This window comes from Orcinus orca, chromosome 9 (genome assembly GCF_937001465.1).
Source record: "Orcinus orca chromosome 9, mOrcOrc1.1, whole genome shotgun sequence".
Lineage (NCBI taxonomy): Eukaryota > Metazoa > Chordata > Mammalia > Artiodactyla > Delphinidae > Orcinus > Orcinus orca.
In genome coordinates this window covers 6,520,661-6,539,405 of record NC_064567.1, presented here as the reverse complement: position 1 = coordinate 6,539,405, position 18,745 = coordinate 6,520,661, and the positions used below count along the sequence as shown (strand labels likewise).

Here is an 18,745-nt window from a genome sequence, read left to right as displayed (position 1 = left end):
GCGCCTGCGAGTGCTTCCTCCCAGGCCACACAGCTAAACTAGCACTATTAAACACAAACAAAGAAACAAAGCCCCCCCACCCCACCCCCCCAACCCCCACAAAAAACAAAAAAAACCCAGCGCCGTTAAACTTCTACGAACGAGTCCCGGTCAGGTGAGAAAAGCGCGCGACTTCCGGCGGAGGAGGCGGTGTAACACCACTGCTTCCGGCCGCTGCGCCTGCGCCTGCGCACTGGGAAACTGCGCCTGCGCACTGGGAAACTGCGCCTGCGCACTGCGCCTGCGCACTCGGTGCTGGCTTCCTGCTGGAGGAACGTACCGACGGCTGGAGAGGAGTGGGCGCGGAGGACCTGCTGAGTGTCGCTACCGGCGGTCGCCCCGGAACCTGGACCGCCCACCAAGCTCTGCAGGGCCCTTGGCGCCTCAAGGTAGGTCCCGCTGCGGTGCGGGGGTGGGAGCGAGCGGGGCGGCGGATGGCTTGTGCTTACTACCCGCCGCGGGGGCGCGGTCGGCCGCCGTGGGAGCTGCGCCGGCTTCACAGCTTCGCCAGCCCCACTAGCCAGCCAGACCTTTGGCCCTAGGTAAGCCGGGGAGGGGGCGTTGTGGTCACAGACGTAGACTTGGGGGCGAGGCGGCTTTCCCTGACCTGCCCTGCCCGTCGGGCGGCCCAGGTGTCCCCCTTCCAGCTTCCCTCCCTTTCCCAGTGCCCCGCACCTGAAACACCCGGTGAGGCCAGAACTGGACAGCGGCTCGTATCCATCACTCACTCTGTGTCAAGAAGTCTCTTTAAACACTGCTGCTGTGTGCGTACATTAACTCCATTAATCTTTCACAAGCCATCGAGGTGGATGCTTTTATCCCTGTCGTATAGGCTCGGAAACCGAGGCACCTAGCAGACGAACACAGCTGGTGGGTAGCAGCCAGAATTTAAACCCCCATAGACCGGCTCTGGACTTCGTGCTCTCAATCCATTGTGGAGAGCAGCCTCGCAGAAAAGAGCAAAGGGTTCTGCTGGTTTAAAACATCTCATTTTATGTCACTTTTGCATATTGTGAAATCTAATGAAGCTTGGTTATTTGAAATCTCTCCCTTACGGTTTAAAAGTAGCCAAATTTGCATGTGGGACAAAACCCCAAAATGTGTAGTGGTTTGCACTACTCTTTTTCTTCCACACATTCCTCTGGTCCCATGCTTTTCTTCATCTTCCATCTCCTCATAGGTGAGCGGGTGGGGGAATGAGAAGCCGAGGACTTGTAGACTCACCAAGTGCTTTGAAGTCTCCTGGGGTCTGGTGGATAGACAGGAACCACCTCCTCCTCCCCCCCCCCCCCAGTGCAGGGGCTGAGAGAAGAGGGGGCTGGTAGGACTGGGCAGAGTGAAAACTCAGAGAAAGGTCTGGCATAGGTATCGAATGCCCAGGGTGGACTGAGCTCTGCATGAGGCCCTGGGGTGAGGCAGGCCCAGGAGAAACAGAAAAGTGACCACTGTGCTTCTGGGCATGCGTGTGGGAAAAGGCCTGGTGAGCGCAGTGAGGAGGAAATCTCTGATCCATGGAGCCAGCACACGTGTAAGTGCTGAGGCACTTCCTGTCTCAGGCTCAGCCAGCATGTTGCTCACCCCTCGGGAATCTATAGGCTCTTGGGCATAACTGCCTTGGGCCCTCCCCGTGCCCACACTCAAGGACCTGCCTGCCACCATAGCCGTCCTTCTTTGCTGTGTCAGGAAAAATAAAAAACCTTTCTCATCTGCAAGGATAAACCCACCCACCTGTGCCTTGAGTCCCTCTCCCTCAGGAACTCCTGCCATCAGTCCTCCCTTTCTTCCCACTGTACCTTTTCTCTCTTTTGAGACAGAGCCAAGCCTTTTCCCTCCCACCCCAAAGCGTGACCCTTTGACATTGCAAGTGCCTGCGTCCCCTGCTTCTCATTGCATAGCCCCGGGGCTCCACTTGCTTCATCTGCTGAAGGGACCCTGTCTGTCCTTTCTGGAAAGTCTTCCCTTGGCTTCCCTAACATTACTTAGGTTTTTCTGTGTCTCTGTCCTCTGCCTGTCAGGCATCTTTGGAGTCTGCTCATCCTCTACCCTGCCCACAGTGTCAGTGTTGCCTGGGCAACCACCCTCCACTCTCTTCTCCCACCGGTGTTTCCCCTCAGTTTCTACGGAGACTTTTACACGGATCTGTATCTTTAGCGCAGACTTCTGTCCCCTGACCCTGTATCTGTCACATCTACTCCTGAAGATTTGTTCCAGAAGAACCTCAAAATCACTATATCTGTAACTGAACTGTATTTAGCAGGGACTGGGGTGTCCCTCTGTATCCCCTCCTCCTCCACACCACAGCCCAAGTATTATCTGCATGGCTCTCCAGACTGTCCCTTCCCCTCCAGTCCCACCTCTGTTACCTGCTCCTGCCCTCCTCCCCACCTGCTTCCCAGGGCTGCACCTGCTGCCTGCCTCATGTGGTCCCACCTGATGCAGCCCTGGAGTCTCCACCTTGTTGCTGTATCAGGTGCGTGTATCAGCTCTTATGAGAAGTGTCACAAACAACTTCTTACTAATAATCAAAGTCCTGGAGTCTATGGGTGATTTTCTTTTTAAATTTTACATTTTAGATTCGTGTCGACTCCAGGCTGGCTCTCCACAGCATCCACCCCGCTGTCATCCTGATGTGCTTCAGTGAAGAGCAAGGGGTGCCAGTCATTGCCCAAGATCCCAGACCTGCCCCAGGGACTGTCGGGATGAGGTTCCTCAAGCAGTAGCCTGGGGTAAGCGACCCTGCCAAGACAGAATCGAAACTCCCGTGTCATAGACTCGATTTGCCTCTCGGTCAGCCCGTGGCCTGGCTCCACAGCACTTACCCTGCTTGCCTTGCCCTGGTGCCAATAGCCATTTCCAAGTTGTCTTCTCGTCCTGCGCCCCACGTGCCAGCCGGGCAGTGACTATCCTGTTTGTATGTTTAGGGCACGGTGCTGGCTCATGGTAGATATTTGACGAAGTATTGTTAAATGGTCGAGTGGCTCAAGGGTATCTGCAGAGTACAGGTGGGCTGGTGGGACAAGGCTGGTCGGGGAACAGAACAGGGTTGGTGCCCTGGGTTCAGTTAGTGCGTCCTCAGGCGAAGGCTTTGGGGTGTAGCCCAGGCTGCAGCCTAACTCACAGGTATTTTCTTTTTCTCTGCCCTCATCAGTGAGAGCAGGTGGGACATAGGCCTGGTTTCAGTACCGTGTTCTGTGTTCTCGGGAGCAGTGAAGCCTGTGGACTGCTCTGGTCCTCCGCTCTGCCACCGAGCATCACGTTGCTGCTCTGGGTTTCTGTTTCTTCAGTCAAGATAAGAGCGAAGGTTAGTCCCCTCTGGCTCTGACATCTAGAGCCCTTCCCCTGGACCACGACGGTGTCTTTTACTTCATTTACCCCTTGATCCAGCCCCTCCACCGCGTCACCTCCCGTGAGCTTCAGACCCCTGGTTTGGTGGTGGCTGACTGGGTCGTCGAGTGATGGGCTTGGGTGGTTGCCTCTCGGTTCTTCCGAGGCCCCTGTGGCTGGAAGGGGCTCCTCGGTGTCGCGTTGTCCACCCTGGTTCACAGCTGAGTCTTGCTTGAGCTGCCCAGCGGGCTCGTCCCCAGTAAAGGCCGTCCTGCCATCCCTGGTGATCCTTCTGAATGTTTACCATCACTCAGTGTCAGAATGTTCTGGTTTAAACCTCCTCATTTAAGCTGCATCTCGCTCTGGTCTGAAGAGATGCACGCTGCTCACTCTCAGCTGTTTGGGGCAGGATCTGCGCCATCTTACTCTGAATCTTCTCTTTCCCAAGGAGACACAGCCTAGCTCACTGGGCTTTTCCTTCCCTCTCATTTGCTTTTCTTCTTTCCGCATGTTTCTCCTCTGACTTCTTCACGTGTCTTTTCTTTGAGAGCCCTGGATTTGACCTCATCTGCAGGAGAATGAACGGGGTGGGGAAGGGAGTCGAGGACTGTGCTGAGGTGTGCGGTCTGAGCATCTGGGTGAACAGGAGTCCTGTGTACTGAGCTCGAGTTGACTGTAGGCCGAGCAGGTGAGGGGAAGCCTGCGAGGGAGTCGTGAGCCGAGAGGGGCTGGCGGTGCTCAGCCGGTGAAGGTGGCCCTGGTCAGGGAGAGGGTGTGGGAGGAGAGACGAGGCCTGGAGACGAGGAAGCCCAGGAAACACCATTAAGGGGCGGGCAGAGGAAGAGGGACTAGAACAGAGACTGAAAAGGAGTCGCAGGTGACAGGAAAGCTGAGGAGATGTGCTGTCCCGTAGCTGCGGGTAGCAGCATTCCAGGTGGGGGGCGTGGGCAGGTGCTGTAGTGCGGAGAAGCGCGCTGAGGCGGGGCACCGGGGGTCCCTGGGGCCTCAGTGGGAGCACTTCAGGGAGCAGCAGGGGCCGCAGCCAGAGAGGAGTGGGCTTCGAGGGGAGGGGGCGCTGGGGGCCTGCGTCACTGGCATCAGGAGCTGCCCCGTACCACGTGCTCTGACAGAGGCTCGGGAAGCCTCGGGCCGCGTCGCTCCCCGCTACCGAGCGACGTTGCCTGTTTGTGAGGCCCTGCGGGTGCCAGGCACGGCCCGGGTGCCCAGAACACAGAGACTGGCCTCCGCACCCCCGTGGCCTGTGCTGACAGCGCCAGCATCCGCAGCTCTTCCCGGGAAGCCTGCCTGACGTCTTGGTGAGGTCCCTCCCGCCGCGGTCCCCCAGCCCTGCAGCGCCACTGCAGCGCCCCTGCACGCCCTGCACCTCGGCTCTTGTCTTCCCTGCCGTGTGTGGGGGGACATTTTATTCTCATCTGCCCCCCGCCAGCCTGGGGGCCACGTGCACACAGGGGCCTGGCCTACCTTCTACTGTATCCATCGCACAGGAAGACTGCCAGTGCCTACTAGGCTCTGGGTAAACATTGAAGGAAAAAAGAGATGTGAGTTAACGTGGCAAAGAAGATGGACACAGAAACCACTCCTGTGCAGAGGGCTGGGGGCTCCGGTCGAGGGCTGCTCCGTTGGGTCTGGAGGAGTGAATGTCAGGCTTCACCCAGGAGGTGGCGTCTGGAGAGTTTTGTCCTGGGATTGATTTCATATGGTTACTACGCCTTACATCCTCTGCTCTCTTCTCTCCCCTCCGGCCTCACTGTCCCGTCAGTGGGCCCCGAAGTGAGTAGGCAGCTGGCTGAGAGCCATTCTCTTCATCTTGCCTTAGATCTTGTCTTGTCTTCTGTCACCTTGCCAGAGGACAGTCTGGGCCTGTCTTCTCATTGCCCCAAGCTCCCAGGCGCGTCAGAAGTCGGAAAAGTCAAAAAGCCCCACAAGAAACACACACTCTCAGGATCCACGGGGCAAGAGCCCCCTGTGTGTGCTGACTCCTCCGTGATCAGAACCAAGACCCCACCTGCCACGCTGGCTTCTCCTGGCTCCAAGTTCAACACCGGAGCTCTCAACACCCCTTCTGAACTTGGCCGGGGCGCCAGGGAGCACCTGCCAGAGGCTGAGGCCAGACTTGAGTTTGTACGCGAAGGGGAGGAGGCTGCAGTGGCCCCGGGAGAATCAGAAGCCCCGGCTCCCAAAGGAGGAGTGGGAGGGACCTATCCCTGCAGGGGAAGAGACCAGCCCGCGCCTCGGCAGCAGCCTGCGGGTCCCAGCACCTGACCAGGCTTTCCTGGAGGAGCAGGAGGAAGGCCTCCTGGGGCTGCGTGTCCGCAGTGAGAAGAGAGCAGCCAGCCCTGGAGAGGCCTGGTCTTGGCCTGGCTGCCCCCTGTGCAAATTGCCACCCCAGTGCTGGGCAGGATAAGCCAGAGGGAGACTCCGGACACTGTGGCCTCCAGTCCGTGCTGGGGCAGGAGCCCCCGGTGCAGCCTGAGAAGAACGTGTCCAAGTGGAAGGCGAGAGGAGGGGGAGCTGGCAGGAAGGAAGTCGAGGGACCCAGAGCTCAGCTGCAGTCCGGTCGCCTCTGACTTGCTGCTGCTCCAGGCAGCCAGCCCGGACAGGCTGGAGGCAGGCCAGCCTGGCGAGGATGAAGTGGCGAGGCCAGCCGACATCCTCATAGCCGATCTGGCCGGAGAGGCGCGCCACCTCAAGACACGGAAGAAGAGGCGCTTGCTTCCTGGGGAGGACTGCGCAGGCCAAGACCAAGGGCTGGGCTCCCGGGCACTCCCTGGGCCCCCTGGACACCCTGGGTCAGAGACCGTGCCTGACGTGAGACGCTCCTTTACCATCAACTGCAGGAATGTCTGCCGTGTCACGTGCACTCTGTGCCGCCCAGCATCAGACAGGGCAGAGTTAAGGGGCGGTCCCAGCCTTCAGCTCTGGTCTGCCACCTGGCAACTAAGCGCGGGCGGGAGGTGGGGAGGAAGCCAGCTGCAGCCGGCCCTGGGGGGGAGCGGGGAGGGGTGCCCGAAAAGAAGCAGAAGGACCTGCCCACGGGGGCCACCAGCCGTGCCCCGAGGAGCTGCATTCACCATGCTGCCGCCAGGTGCCTCACCTCTGGAAGATGGTGACGGACAGGCGGGCCCGAGCTGGTACAGGCTCGGCCTCCCCCGCCTACTTCCACCCACGGCAGCTGGGGAGGACTGAGGTGGCGTATGTGCCCCCAGCCAGCTCCGAGCACGGGCCTGGAGCCAGAGCGCTGCCGAGTTGCCCTGCAGCCCGGCGCTGCCCCTCTCCTTTGTCTTGGCCCCGCTCTTCAGGAGGTTTAGGGCCCAGGTGGACCATCGCTACCGCCTGCCGTCTCCAGCCGCCATCTCCTGTGAAGCCCTGCCCCTGCTGCACGGGGCGATGGGCGAGCAGGTGCGTCGGGATGCAGTGGGCCGAGGGCAGCCGCGTCCACCTCACTGTTTCCGTGGCAGCCCGGGTCGCGGATGTGGACTACGCGGCTGTCACCGCCCACTGTGGGGTGACGCAGCCGGGTGGCCGGCAGGTGGCGTCAGGCAGCCCGAGGAGGCAGGCCACGCCTGGGTCCGACACCTGCCCCTGGACAGGGCTGCGGAGACGGGCCGCGGGAGCTGCAGGGGCCGCTCAGCCTCTGTGGCTTGGCCACAGCTCTGTGCCTGGGCTTCCTGGTGTCGGGCGGCTGCCCGAGTCTGGAGCAGGCTGTGAGGACGGGGGGCTACACCCACGCCCCTCGCTTCACCCACTGCCTCGACTCCCTGCTGGGAAACTTCTGTGTCACCAACATAGTGTCCAGATCATGCTGGGCACGGCTAGGGCCATCTGCAGCCACTTCCAAGGCTCTGCGGAAGCCCGGCAGCTCCTCCCAGCTGCAGTGGCAGCGCGGCCTCCCAGCCCACCAGCCCTTCTTGGGGCTCTCGCATCCCTGGGTGTCCGCCTACCACTTGCTGGAGTGGCTGGAGAAGCGGCAGCTGGGGAAGGCAGGGGCGGCGCTGTCGGCCGTGTTGCGGAGCCTGACGGACAGTCTGGTCAAGCTCCCGCAGCCCTTCTGGATGGAGGTCCGGGAGGCGAGCGCCGCGCAGGCCGCCTTAAGCCTGGTGCTGCCCCAGCTGTGCTACCTGCACATCTTCCTGGCGCAGGTTCGGGGGCGCTTTGAGGAGCGGAGCACCGGGGAGATGGGCGCGGCCGTGCGGCTGGCCGAGGGCCTGGCCCTGCAGCTCTCCACAGACCACCAGCTCCCTGAGCTCTTCCACCGTGAGGAGTTTGTGCTGGCGACCCTGCTGGACCCCGCTTCAAGGGCAGGATAGAGGCTGCCCTCCCCGAGGGGGCCAACATCAACCATTGGAAGCAAGTTCTCGTGTACGAGGTGAAGGAGCTCGTGGTGTCTGAGTACTCCTGCCGCCCTCCCCTTCCCTGCAGGGCCCCACTGCTGTGCGTGTGGACGCCCCTGAGCCGCGCAGGAGCCAGGAGCCCTGGGGCCGAAGGGAAGGGCCGGGAAGCGCCCGAGCAGAGAAGCGGGACCTCTGGGTCCTTGCTGCTGGGCCAGAGGGAGAGGAGCCTCCTGGAGCAGGTGGAGAGCGGGGGGCTGCTGGTCTCAGAGAGGGGCGGCGCTTCCCTCTCCACGGAGAGCCACCTGGTCAGCAGCATCCGCAAGAAGTACCTGCGTGAGAACGAGACAGTGGGTGCCCAGGATGACCCCCTGCTTACTGGCAGAAGCGGCGGGACGTCCGGCCAGACCTGGCGAGACTGGCCACCATCTATCCTGCGCCCTGACGGGCGCCTTCTCTGCAAGTGTCTTTGCGTCCCTGGGCGGCCCCGCCATCGTGGAGCATGACTCCCCTCTCCCAGGGGAGATGGCTGAGCGTCTTCTCTTCTTGAAGACCAACCTGGAGCATCTCCCAAGCTACACCCACGCCCTTTATCTTCCCCAGCAGGGACCTGGCCGAGGCGCGCAGGCCGGTGAGTCTGACCGCAGGCTCCGATGCCCTGAGAAGCTGCCTGTGGGAAGTCTGCGTAGATGACGGGAGGGGGCACAGTGTCGCGTCCTAGGACATTAGACGGGGACAGCCAGGCTCCAAAACTTGTTTGGAAGGAATGAGGACAGTTTCTCAGTTCTTGACAGATCGTCATTTTCGTTTTCGCGGAGATGTCATCTTCCATCTGCCCACTGCTGGAGTCACTGCCGGCAGCACGGGGGCGGGAGGGCGGGCTCTGGTCATCGGTGACTCTGAGTTGTACCACGCAGCGTATGGACCGCGGTGCTCCTTGAAAGTGTCGCTGGGCGAGGGGCCCTACACGTGGCTTGTCCGTGTGTGTCGGGGCGGCAGGCCCTCGAGGTCTGTGTTCTCAGCAGCCAGGCGCTGTGCGGGATATCCTCAGCCACCTAGGGCCTGGGGAAGCCGTGGACACTCTTCCTGGAAAGGAAAGAAACCCTAATATGATGGAGGGCGGTGCCCACACGCACACCGGTCTTCTTAGGGTCTGTGCTTGCCCGTGGATCCTGGGGTTCCCAAGAGCCCTGGTGGAGGGCACCGCCCAGCTCCCGCGAGCGTGTGATCGAGGAGATCTGGGACGCCCAGTCATCACGTGGCCGTTGTCGCCTGTAGTTTGTTTCCAGACTACTGGAAGCCTTGGGGTTTCTTCTTTCTACAGTGAAAGCAGTCTGAGGAAGCAAGAAAGGGCACGTATCCCAGTGACTGACCGGCCTGAGTTCCTTTACGGTCGAGTGCAGGACCTGAGGGCATGGGGCCCAGGCTCTGGTGGGATCAATGGGAAAAGAAGGAAGGGTGAGGCTGGAGTGTTTGGGGCGGGGCTCGTCACACCCAGAAGACACAAGTCCAGCTCCGCTGGGCCGCTGGCAGAGGGACTTTGAGAGGGAAGGGGGCGTGCAGAGGCACCAAGGCCTAACTTGCACTTTGGCCCTGGCTGTGCGGTTGAGCCCAGGAGCCTGTCCCTTCGCTTCCCCTGTGTCACTGTGACTAATTCACTGTAGGACGTTCGGAAGTTACTGAGAATGTGAGGAAGCAGGAAAAATTCACCGTAATCCTTTCACTCAGCCTCTATGAAAACTTTGACGTATTTCCTTTTTTACCTTGAGGTCACATCCTCTGTGCTAGTTAGTATGCTGTATTTTCAGTTTAACAGTGTAACATGGCATTTTCTTGAATAAGGCTTTATACAGATCGTGTTCAGTGGTCAGAGCACCACGATAGGAAGTGAAGTCTCACCTCCACACCGCTCAGGTCGTGTCTTTTTCCCCAGCTGCTGCAGGGCATGTCTGCACAGGCTCCCTGTGAGGAGAGGCCAGCGCGCCTGGGGGAGAGGCTGGGACTGGGGCTGCGCTCCCTTAACGTCTGGACTCTGCATCCAGTGCATTTGGGTGGTGAGATCAGGGCCTGGCCCTGGACCTCTCCCTGTCTCCTTGCCTCCCTTCCTTAAATTGCACGTGGGTCTCAGACTTCAACGAGAATCACCTGAGAGCATCTTAAAGCTGAGGCGTCCTGTCCCTCCCTCGCAGGTTCGGGTGTAGTAGGTCAGGTGGGGGCAGGGATGTCATGCGCCCTAACTAAAGCAGTCCAGGGGGTCGTGTATTGGTCAGTGCTGCCACCCCTCGAGCTCCTCCTGGGAGAGGCACTGTCCCCTTGCTCTCTGGCCTCCCCTCAGCGGCTCTCCTTGTTCTCGGAGAGGGGAGGCCTGAACCGGCGAGGCACCAGGGTTGGGGGGTGTGAGGAAGACGAGGGCAGTGAAAGGGAGGAGATGAGAAGCTTGACGGTCCCGAGCTTGGGGGCTTGGGCTCTGGAGAGGTGGTTCTCAACCGGGGGCAGTTTTGTCCCCCAGGGGCCATTGGGCAACGCCTAGAGATGTTTTGGTTGTCACAGCTTGTGGGGGGATTGCCACTGTCCTCTCGCGGGTGGAAGACAGGGACGCACAGAGGAGCCTCCGCGGCAGAGACTTACCCCGGCCCCAGGTGGCAGCAGTGCCGGGTCCGAGGACCCTGTGCCAGGTTGTGGTCGGGAGGGAATGGGGCGGAGGAAGGGGCCCCAGTTCACTGAAGCGGCCCGGTGACTGTCCACCTGAGGCTGCTCCGAGCTGAACCATTTCTTCCCTAGACTTGGCTCTGCCCTGCCCTGGCGACTCACGGCATCCTCTTCTGGCCCATTCCCTGCATAGGTAAACTGAGACTCACAACTGCTGGCTCTGAACAAGGGAAGATGGGCCTCCCCCCGGAGATCCGGAGTTACCTGTTTCAGTCATAGCCTTGTCTGTGTGACCGAGTCCTTTTCACAGACACACGTTGGGCCAGTGCCTCTGTTCGCTCATTTCCATAAGAGGACCAGGGTGATTCTGGTTTTCTGGAGGAACGTTGACGCCGTTGCATGTGGACGAGCCGTTCTCGCATTGCGCGGAGCCTGCTGTCCGCTGCTGGCCTCTGCGTTGGCTGGGTTTGCACAGGCGTGTGGGCCCCGGCCTGGTTGAAGTGTGCAGATTTGAGGTAAAGTGGGGCACAGGAGCGGAGCAGAGGTCATGGACACGCTGGAGAATCAGGGTTTGACTGCGGTGCTGTTCATCTAACTGCAGACAAGGGCGTGGGACCCAGGGCCGAGGGCACAGAGCCAAGTGCTGGCGGGGCACGTGTCTCCTGCCAGATGGGACCTTGGGGGCACAGGAGGCCTGATGTCCAGTCCCAGTGCCATCTTCCCGCACCCCTGTCCTCTTCCGCAGAACGTGGGCACGCACACACCGTTCTCTGCCCGCCCCCTTGTTCTTTCTCTCCCTTTGCGCACCACCTCCATCCCCATCGCTGGCGGGGTTCCTCAGGGTACCGCTTCCCCCACAGCCCGTCGCCCCGGCGGCGGCGGGGCATTTGGACACGGGGCTGGTGGCTCTTGCCTGGAGGCCTGGCGTGTTGTCCTCCCCACCCCCGGCTGCTCAGCGGTCCCCTCCGTTCAGCCTCGAGCATGTGGGTGTTGGCCCGACTTCAGCCCCTGGCTGTACCCCAGGGCTCCCTGACCGCTTTCACCCCCAACGTAGTGGCTGGGAGGATGTGCGCGCCCCTGGAGAGAGGCCCGCAGATACTGGAAGAGGTGGTGTCCCCCCGAGGCTGGCCCGTTGCGCCTCGCTCTCACAGACGGTGCCTGGACCCCGTCATCCTGGACTCGCCGCTGCCTCCTGAGGCCGATGCCACAGGACACCCCAAGTGCAAGACAGGAGCCCGGCCTCCAGTCACATGGCCAGGTTCCGGGTACACGTTCTCCTCCCTCCTCGCCCTCAGGCGGGTTCCTCGTCTCTGGCTATCTGGCTAGTGCTTTTATGGCCCATCTCTGGTGCCCGGTGCCCTGTGGGCCAGAGCAGGTTTAACCAACGTGGAGGTGACTGCATCGCTCGCTGCTTACAAACCCAGCAGGTGCTTCCCCAGAGTGACCAGGTTTCTTAGCGGGTACCTCCATGCCTTTTGGACAGAAACATTGGTAGAAGTGAAGGAGGAGCTGGGCTGCTGAAGACTGGAGGGGGCTGGGGAAAGACGTAGGGCTCCTTCTCAGAGACGGTGGGGGTCAGACGTGTTAGCAGCCTCACCAGCGTCCTGGGGCGTGCGGGAGGAGCTCTGGGTCTGATTTCCTTGGAGGGGTTCTGAGGAGCGGCGTTGCTATGGAAACGCAGCCTCGGGGCCTGGCGGGGGCTCTGGAGCCCCAGGTTTTGCAAACAGCAGGAGTGAATGGCTCCTTGTTTCTCTGCAGGCCTCAGCCAGCCCGGCCTGCGCCCGGCCAGTCTGTGGGGTTGGGGAGCTGCCACTTGGAGCCGAGGTCTGCTTGTTTTCCTCTCCTAGACCCTGAGCCTTCTGCGCTTGCTCGCATCGCCGGCGTCCCTCCCCCTGGCCTCCTGCCTCGCGCTCTTGTCTTGCACTGACACCTGGGTTTCTGCCACCTCACGGCCACTGGCGACTAGAAAGTACCCTCCCTCCCCTTTTCTGGATCCAACATAGGTGCCACCCTGCCCCTCCCTCCAGGACGGCTTCCTTGACTGCCCAGCCTCCCCTCCCCAACCCCCCTTTGCCCGTGTTTGCAGCTGGAACCATGCTATCTGGCTGGCAGCGATGGGCACTGTTCTGTTGGTGCCACAGTGAAGAGCTGGTATTGACAGGCAGGTTCGGGGAGCAAAGGTGAGGGGCCTGGCAGTGCTGCCACTTACTCCCTGTGCCTCCGCTGTCCCTCCCCTCCCTCGACCTCAGTTTCCTCATCAAGGACTGAAGGCTGAGCCCTCAGGCCCCACAGCTGCCACCAGAGGTCACAAGTTGGCCCATGGAACGTGGAAACCACTTTGAATTCATTGCTGATTTTTTAAAAAATTGTCAAGAAGGCCCAGGTGCTCTCATTTGTGTTTGCCAATGCATGGGTCTCCCAGGAAGGAAACGAGATTGGCGATGATGGTGACCTGTTATCTCTTCAAAAATAAGTGTAAATGGTTAAAAGGAAACACCTCAGAGTTAATACAGGTAATCGTGAGCAGTTACGAGAAAGGAAAGTAATGAGATTGTGTCGCCGGAGCAGATTTGGGAGACGGGAAGAATTGGTAAAGGCGGGCCTGAATCCCATCCAGCATGGCCATAACCGCCAGGGCCGAGTCAGGACCCCCTTAGGCAAGGACCTGTGCCTGGCCCACCTCCCTCGGAGGGGCTCTTGACCCTCCTGTGCCCTGGACTCTTGTCCTCAGGTCCCGCCGGGCCGTCTAGGTCTCTGGCCCTGGCGGTGGAGGCTGGGCGGTCACTGAGGTTCTCAGAGGCCCGCTTACTCTTTGACTGTTTCTCCTCAGGGACCTGCTGGCCCTTGAGCGGGGGTGTCGGAGACAGGCGTCCAGCCCAGGCCGAGTGGACGGGGCGTCCTTTGGGGTGAGCAGCCCGCTGACCACCAGTGGCACCTGCGTCACTGTGACGGAGCTGCCGGGGCCCCAGCCACCTGGACCCACTTCGTCTCATGGAGCCTCGGGGTGAGAAGTCGGGAGAGACCGACGGGGTGCGCGTCACCCCTCAGCTGCTCAAGGCGCGCTCGGGTGAGTTCGCCCTGGAGTCCATCCTGCTGCTGAAGCTGCAGGGCCTGGGGCTGGTGGACCTGGGCTGCCTGGGGGAGTGCTTGGGCCTCGAGTGGCTGGACCTTTCGGGCAACGCGCTCACCCAGCTGGGCCCGCTGGCCTCCCTGCACCAGCTGGCCGTGCTCAACGTGGCCAACAACCGGCTGACGGGGCTGGAGCCCCTGGCCGCCTGCGAGAACCTGCAGAGTCTCAACGCCGCAGGCAACCTACTGGCCGGCCCTGGGCAGCTGCAGTGTCTGGCGGCGCTGCCGGGCCTCGAGCGCCTGCGGCTCCGCGACCCCTCGGCCAGGCTCAGCAACCCGCTGTGCGCCAGCCCCTCCTACTGGGCCTCGGTCCGAGAGCTGCTGCCCGGCCTGAAGGTCATCGACGGTGAGCGCGTGAGCGGGCGCGGCAGTGACTTCTACCAGCTGTGCCGGGACCTGGACAGTTCCTTGCGCCCCAGCTCCAGCTCCGGCCCGCGAGCCGTGGAGGCCCAGCCCTGGGTGGAGCCCGGCTACTGGGAGTCCTGGCCCACGCGCAGCAGCTCCATCCTGGAGGAGGCCTGCCGCCAGTTCCAGGACACGCTGCAAGAGTGCCACGACCTGGATCGCCAGGCCAGGGACAGCCTGGCCCAGGCCGAGCAGGCGCTCAGCCCCGCCCGCGCCACTTCCTTTGTCTTTTGAATGCACCCTGTGGCCGTGGCCCTTGGGGTTGGCACGCTGTGGCCTCCCTGCTTTTCTTCATGGTTTCATCATGCTGGCCACTGGCCCTGCACACGGGCGTCTTATGGGCCCCCTTGCCTAAGAGCAGCCCCCCTCCCTCTCACACCTCCATCCATCAGGGACACAGCTCCCTTGGACCCTCCTCAGGCAGCTGGCACCGTGTGAGGCTGTTCTGCACCTACGCTTGCTCCTGGGAGGAGGCCCGGCCTCCTCGTGTCCGTAGCTGCTGCCACTCCCGGCTGCCTGAGCCTGAGGCTTAGGAGAATAAAGTTGCTTGGTCCTAAGGCTAAAGGTGAGAGGCAAGGATGGTGAGCCTCCTGCCCGGCCCGTCCTGGGAGAGGACGCGGCGGAGCTCGGAGCGTGGAAGCCGCATCTTCCAGGTTGGCCTGTCCAAGTGACCCTGTGCTGTGCCCCCCTGGGGTCTCCCTGAAGCTTCCACTGCCATGCCCACCCGTGCCAATCCCCATTAAATACTCGTGTTTTAATTTGCATCTCTACCTGTCATTGCGTGTGGGCCCCTGAAAACGAGCCTGGGTCCCTGCTGCCTCTGGCCTGTCCTGGGGAAGGAGGAGCACACAGCTTACTGGGTGTCCTTCTGATGGGAGGCATCGTGCTCGCCCTCGCCCTCACCCTCTCGGGGCTTTGCTTCCTCCCCGTGAGGCTGGAGCACTGGGGCCCTTTCCTCCCGCTGCTCTCAGGAGGGAGGGAAGGAATGCGAGGGGAGGAGAGAACGCAGCTCTAGAGCACTTTTATTAGGGACAATGGGACAGTCCTCCCTGGGCGCAGAGAAGGGAGGGCGGGCTTTCACTTGTTAACCTCCCTCACGCTGCTTCCAGGAAGCCGGGTGAAATTCTAGAGGGAAGGGAAGAGAAACTAAGACTGGGTATGACGGGGGCTGTTTGGGCCCCGCCCCAGCTGTCTTCAGGCTCCCGGCCCCTCTCCTCCTGCCTCCCGCAGCGCAGCCGCAGCTCCAGCCTCCTCTCCATCCCTGCCCCACCTGGCTGGCCTCCGCCTAGTCCTTCCTCCCTCCTTCCTGGCGGGCCACCTACCAGTCAGGCCTCAGCTGGGGGGCAAGGCTTTGAAGAACGCGAACTGCCCGGGGAAGTAGTGGCCGTGAGGGTCCTCGCCGGCGCGCTCCACCCTGCTGCACTGGGCCTCCTGGCGCTCCTGCAGCTCCTGCGGCAGCCGCACCGCTCAGGCCGTGACCCCTCCACGCCCCCATCCCCCAGGCCCAGAGCCCTCCTCGCCCCTCCATGCAGGCTTCCGCCTCCGACCTCTCCCACAGGCCCAGTTTCTGTCCACCAGCTCCCTCCCCAACCTCTGCTCCCTCCTCCGCGCACTCTTACCTGTTGAACCTGTGTCTCTATGGGGCAGTGGACCATCCGGCCCAGGACTTTATCTTCAGGGTCCAGCTTGATGCAGGCCAGGCATTTCCGCTTTCTCTGGGGAGGGGCGCATAGAGCCCAGAGAGGAAACGGGTGAGTGAGGGGAGGCCTGCGGCCCCGAGGGTGAGAGTGGGAGCTGGGGGGCAGCATACAATGGGGGTTCCCCTGGCAGGCCAGGTGGTTCCAGGCTCAGCCCACCCTCAGACCGGGAAATTTCAGAAGTCAAACCATCCTGCAGTTTTCTATGAACCCTGAGTGAGTGTGTGTGCGCACGCGCGCGTGTGTGTAGGTGGGAGTCCTCGTCCAGGTGGGTTCTCCCCACCTGACTTCCACCTGAGCTGCTCTGCTGTCATCTGTTACATTTATTTGTATTTTCTTGTAAGATTTGAACACAATGGTCCTGGTATAAAAGTCTAGAAAACCACTCGTATAATCCAGTCCCTCCCTTAACAGATGGAGGAAACTGAGGCCTTCAGAGAACCTGGGAAGTAACAGGGCTGGTGGTTGGCAGAGCTGAGACTGGACACCAGATGGTTGCGTTCCGGCCCCAGGATCGCCCCCATGGCAGTGACTTTGCCCCCAAGGTGGCTGATGACAATCGAGCCCTGTTAGGAACCAGCCCGGGCTGGGCCATCTCCACTTGAAAACACACAGGAAATGGGGCATTCACCAGGCCTAGGGTGGCCTTCTTCCACCGGTGACGCGAAGCCTGAGAGAGGAACTTGGATGGCATGGAAGGTGGACCCACTCTGAAGAGCATGTGTCCTCGGGGGTAGCCCAGCCGTCCCTCCTCCTGCCTGTCCAGGCCCCCAGCCCACCTGCAACCATCACAACCACCAGCCGAGACAGGCAAGTCAGCTGCCAGGGAGGCTGCTCCGCCCTGGGGTCCCCAACCTGAGGCTTCTCGCTGGATCTCCTCCTGAACCCCAGTCGCACACCCCCGCGCTGAGCGCATGCCCCATCGCATGCACGTGCCTTCACTCACCCCGCTGGGCTTGACCTTGCACTCCGCTTTCTTCCAGTCCTTCTTCCGGCAGTTCGTCTGCTGGAGCTTAAACTCCAGCCTCACAAAGGTCCCGGCCGGGAAGGGCTACCCACAGACAGAGGAAGGCCAGCAGTCAGCTGAGCAGGCAGCGCCCTTCCTGGACGTGACCTGTCCCTCCTCCCTCCCCCCCACCGTGAGACAGCACTGTCCCTGGAGATGGCTGGGCTGGCTGGCCCTTCTCTGGAGAGCTGGGCGCCTCCGGGGCCCAAGCGCCTTTGTACCTCCTCCCTGGGAACATGCCAACCATCCCCCTCCCCTCCCTGGGGTGCCGCTCACCGTGTCCATGGCACTGTCCACACCGGTCTCCCGGAAGGCCCACTGCACGGGCGGATGCTTGTGGAACTCCTCCAGGGCCACCTGCAGGCCCAGGTGCTGGGCCGCCGTGAGCTCATCCTTGCCCAAGCCCATCACGCCCGGCCACAGGGCCAGCGGGAGCAACAGCTGCCACATGGCTTCACCTTAGTCACCCTGACCCTGCGAAGGGTATGTGTGGATCCTCAGCTCATGTGCCAGCCCGCGGAGCCACCAACTCCCGGGCCCTGTGGCTTGGGGACCACATCTGGTAGAGCTCTGGGCAGAGGTGCAGGGACAGGGAGTGGCGCTTTGCAGAGATTCCCCTGGTATTCCCCTGGCCCTTCCCCTCCCCTCCCCTGCCCCCACTGTTCCCAGGTCCAGCTCAGGGCGGCTTTGGCCCTGTCCTGGGTAGGTGCTGAGTTGGCTGTGGTCCTCAGGCCAGCCTTGGGGGCAGCACTGTTGCCCCCTCCAGCCCTCCCCTGCTTTTCTGGCCCATCTTCTCTGACTCCAGTCCCCAGACTGCTGGCTCTGTGGGGTCCCGGGCCCTGACCCTCAGCCTGTGGCCCCCGCCCCGCTACTGGAGGTGGGGAGGGACAGGCCCAGAATGGAGGCCAGCTGGAGGCTGAATATTTTGGGGAGGACGTAAACACGAGGGAGGGGCCCAGAGCGGGTGGGAAGTGGGAGGATGCTTAACCCTCCCTGTGCTGCAATGGCCCGGTGCCCTTGGCCCTCCGAGCCCCCCACCCCAGAAATGGGGGCCTCGGCCCCACCAGGGCTTTCTTCCCAGAGCAGACCCTCCCTCTCTAGCTGTTTTTTCTGGAGCTTTCGCCACCAGCCCTCTCCCAGCCCTCTGATCCCGCCTCCCGCAATCCATGACTGGGGTCTCCTGAGGGCTGGACCCTCCCCGGGAACTCTGCCTGTACAGTCTTCTTGGGACCAGAAAGCCACAGATGTGGAAACTGAGACGCCCGCAGTGAAAAGCGACCAGGGTCTCGCCTTGAAGCGAGGGCCCACAGACAAGTTGCCCAATCTTGCCCTTTGGAGCTGTACCCTTTGCCCGCCCCATCCTCCCGTCCAGCTGTCCTGCCATTCTCCCCCCCTCACCTCCTTTCTTGCGCCTTGGGGTCTCTCCTACGCTCCCCCTCCCGAGGCCACGGCCGAGGCCTACTCCTGGCCAGGCTGTCAGCCTATTCCCGGCACCCTCTCCGGCGTCTCTCGGGTCGGCCCCCATCTCCTCCCCTCCCACCTCCTGGGCCCCTCCAGCTCCCAGCAGCTGAGGCTCCTCCCCCCCCGCTAGGACCGCCCTCCCTCCCGGGACTTCCCTCCCCATCCCACCCTCCCCTCTCCTCCCCTCTCCTCCCGCTGCCCCCGCAGAGGAGCCCCAGCTGTTGGCCTTCTCGGCTGGGCTCGGCTGGCCAGGCTTCGCAGCGGGATGTGGGACTGCCCTGCCCCCCAGGTAGGGCTGCCCTTTCCTTAGGCCCTTCCCGGGCGACCAGTCCCTCGCGTCCCCGAGACACTGATTTCAGGAAATTCTTGCCAGAAACACAGACATCCTCAAAACCGCATGAGACCTTGAGTCATTTGATCCCTCCCCCTGCTTCCCGCGCCCTAAAGCCGCTCTGAGAGGGAAGGCGTCTCCTTTAGAGGCGACTCTGGTGTCTGACCACCTCCAACACCAGCAAACGTGTCCAGTCGTGAAGGATCACGTCCCACCCATGGTGGCGACAGACTGCAGCGTCTCATGTGGGTGAAGGGTGAGGTGGGATTCACAGGCTGATGGGGAGTCAGGGAAGACAGGGGTCCCAACTCCTGCTGGTCCTGAGCAAATAAGAACAAGCTCTGGGACTTGGTGT

The 18,745-nt window shown here is 61.8% G+C and overlaps 3 protein-coding genes across 6 annotated transcripts; 2 read left to right on the top strand and 1 right to left on the bottom strand.

Moving 5' to 3' along the window:
• The first annotated feature begins 267 nt into the window (after positions 1 to 267).
• Positions 268 to 14,659, top strand: LRRC61 (leucine rich repeat containing 61). 4 transcript variants are annotated; one of them, XM_033412663.2, is made up of 4 exons: positions 268 to 428; positions 2,613 to 2,765; positions 3,188 to 3,340; positions 13,192 to 14,659. In XM_033412663.2, exon 4 carries the CDS (start codon positions 13,353 to 13,355, stop codon positions 14,127 to 14,129), a length of 777 nt encoding a protein of 258 aa, XP_033268554.1. In that variant the 5' UTR covers positions 268 to 428; positions 2,613 to 2,765; positions 3,188 to 3,340; positions 13,192 to 13,352; the 3' UTR covers positions 14,130 to 14,659. The 4 variants fall into 4 exon arrangements, with proteins under 4 accessions (XP_033268554.1, XP_012393643.1, XP_033268553.1 ...); XM_033412662.2 differs by lacking the exon at positions 3,188 to 3,340 and adding an exon at positions 2,436 to 2,509 and having other exon boundaries at positions 275 to 428; XM_033412661.2 differs by lacking the exon at positions 3,188 to 3,340 and adding an exon at positions 2,388 to 2,509 and having other exon boundaries at positions 280 to 428.
• ZBED10P (Putative protein) lies at positions 3,347 to 9,920 on the top strand. The gene is given in 3 exon segments (XM_049714587.1): positions 3,347 to 7,671; positions 7,674 to 8,343; positions 9,646 to 9,920. Coding segments are annotated over 2 exon segments (780 nt in total). The 5' UTR covers positions 3,347 to 7,436; the 3' UTR covers positions 8,219 to 8,343; positions 9,646 to 9,920.
• A 241-nt stretch (positions 14,660 to 14,900) lies between the features above and the next one.
• RARRES2 (retinoic acid receptor responder 2) lies at positions 14,901 to 18,127 on the bottom strand. The gene is made up of 6 exons (XM_004283662.3): positions 17,997 to 18,127; positions 16,875 to 17,072; positions 16,539 to 16,643; positions 15,515 to 15,610; positions 15,218 to 15,344; positions 14,901 to 15,020 (listed from the first exon to the last, which is right to left on the bottom strand). Exons 2-5 carry the CDS (start codon positions 17,046 to 17,048, stop codon positions 15,228 to 15,230), a joined length of 492 nt encoding a protein of 163 aa, XP_004283710.1. The 5' UTR covers positions 17,049 to 17,072; positions 17,997 to 18,127; the 3' UTR covers positions 14,901 to 15,020; positions 15,218 to 15,227.
• Between the last annotated feature and the right edge of the window lie 618 nt (positions 18,128 to 18,745).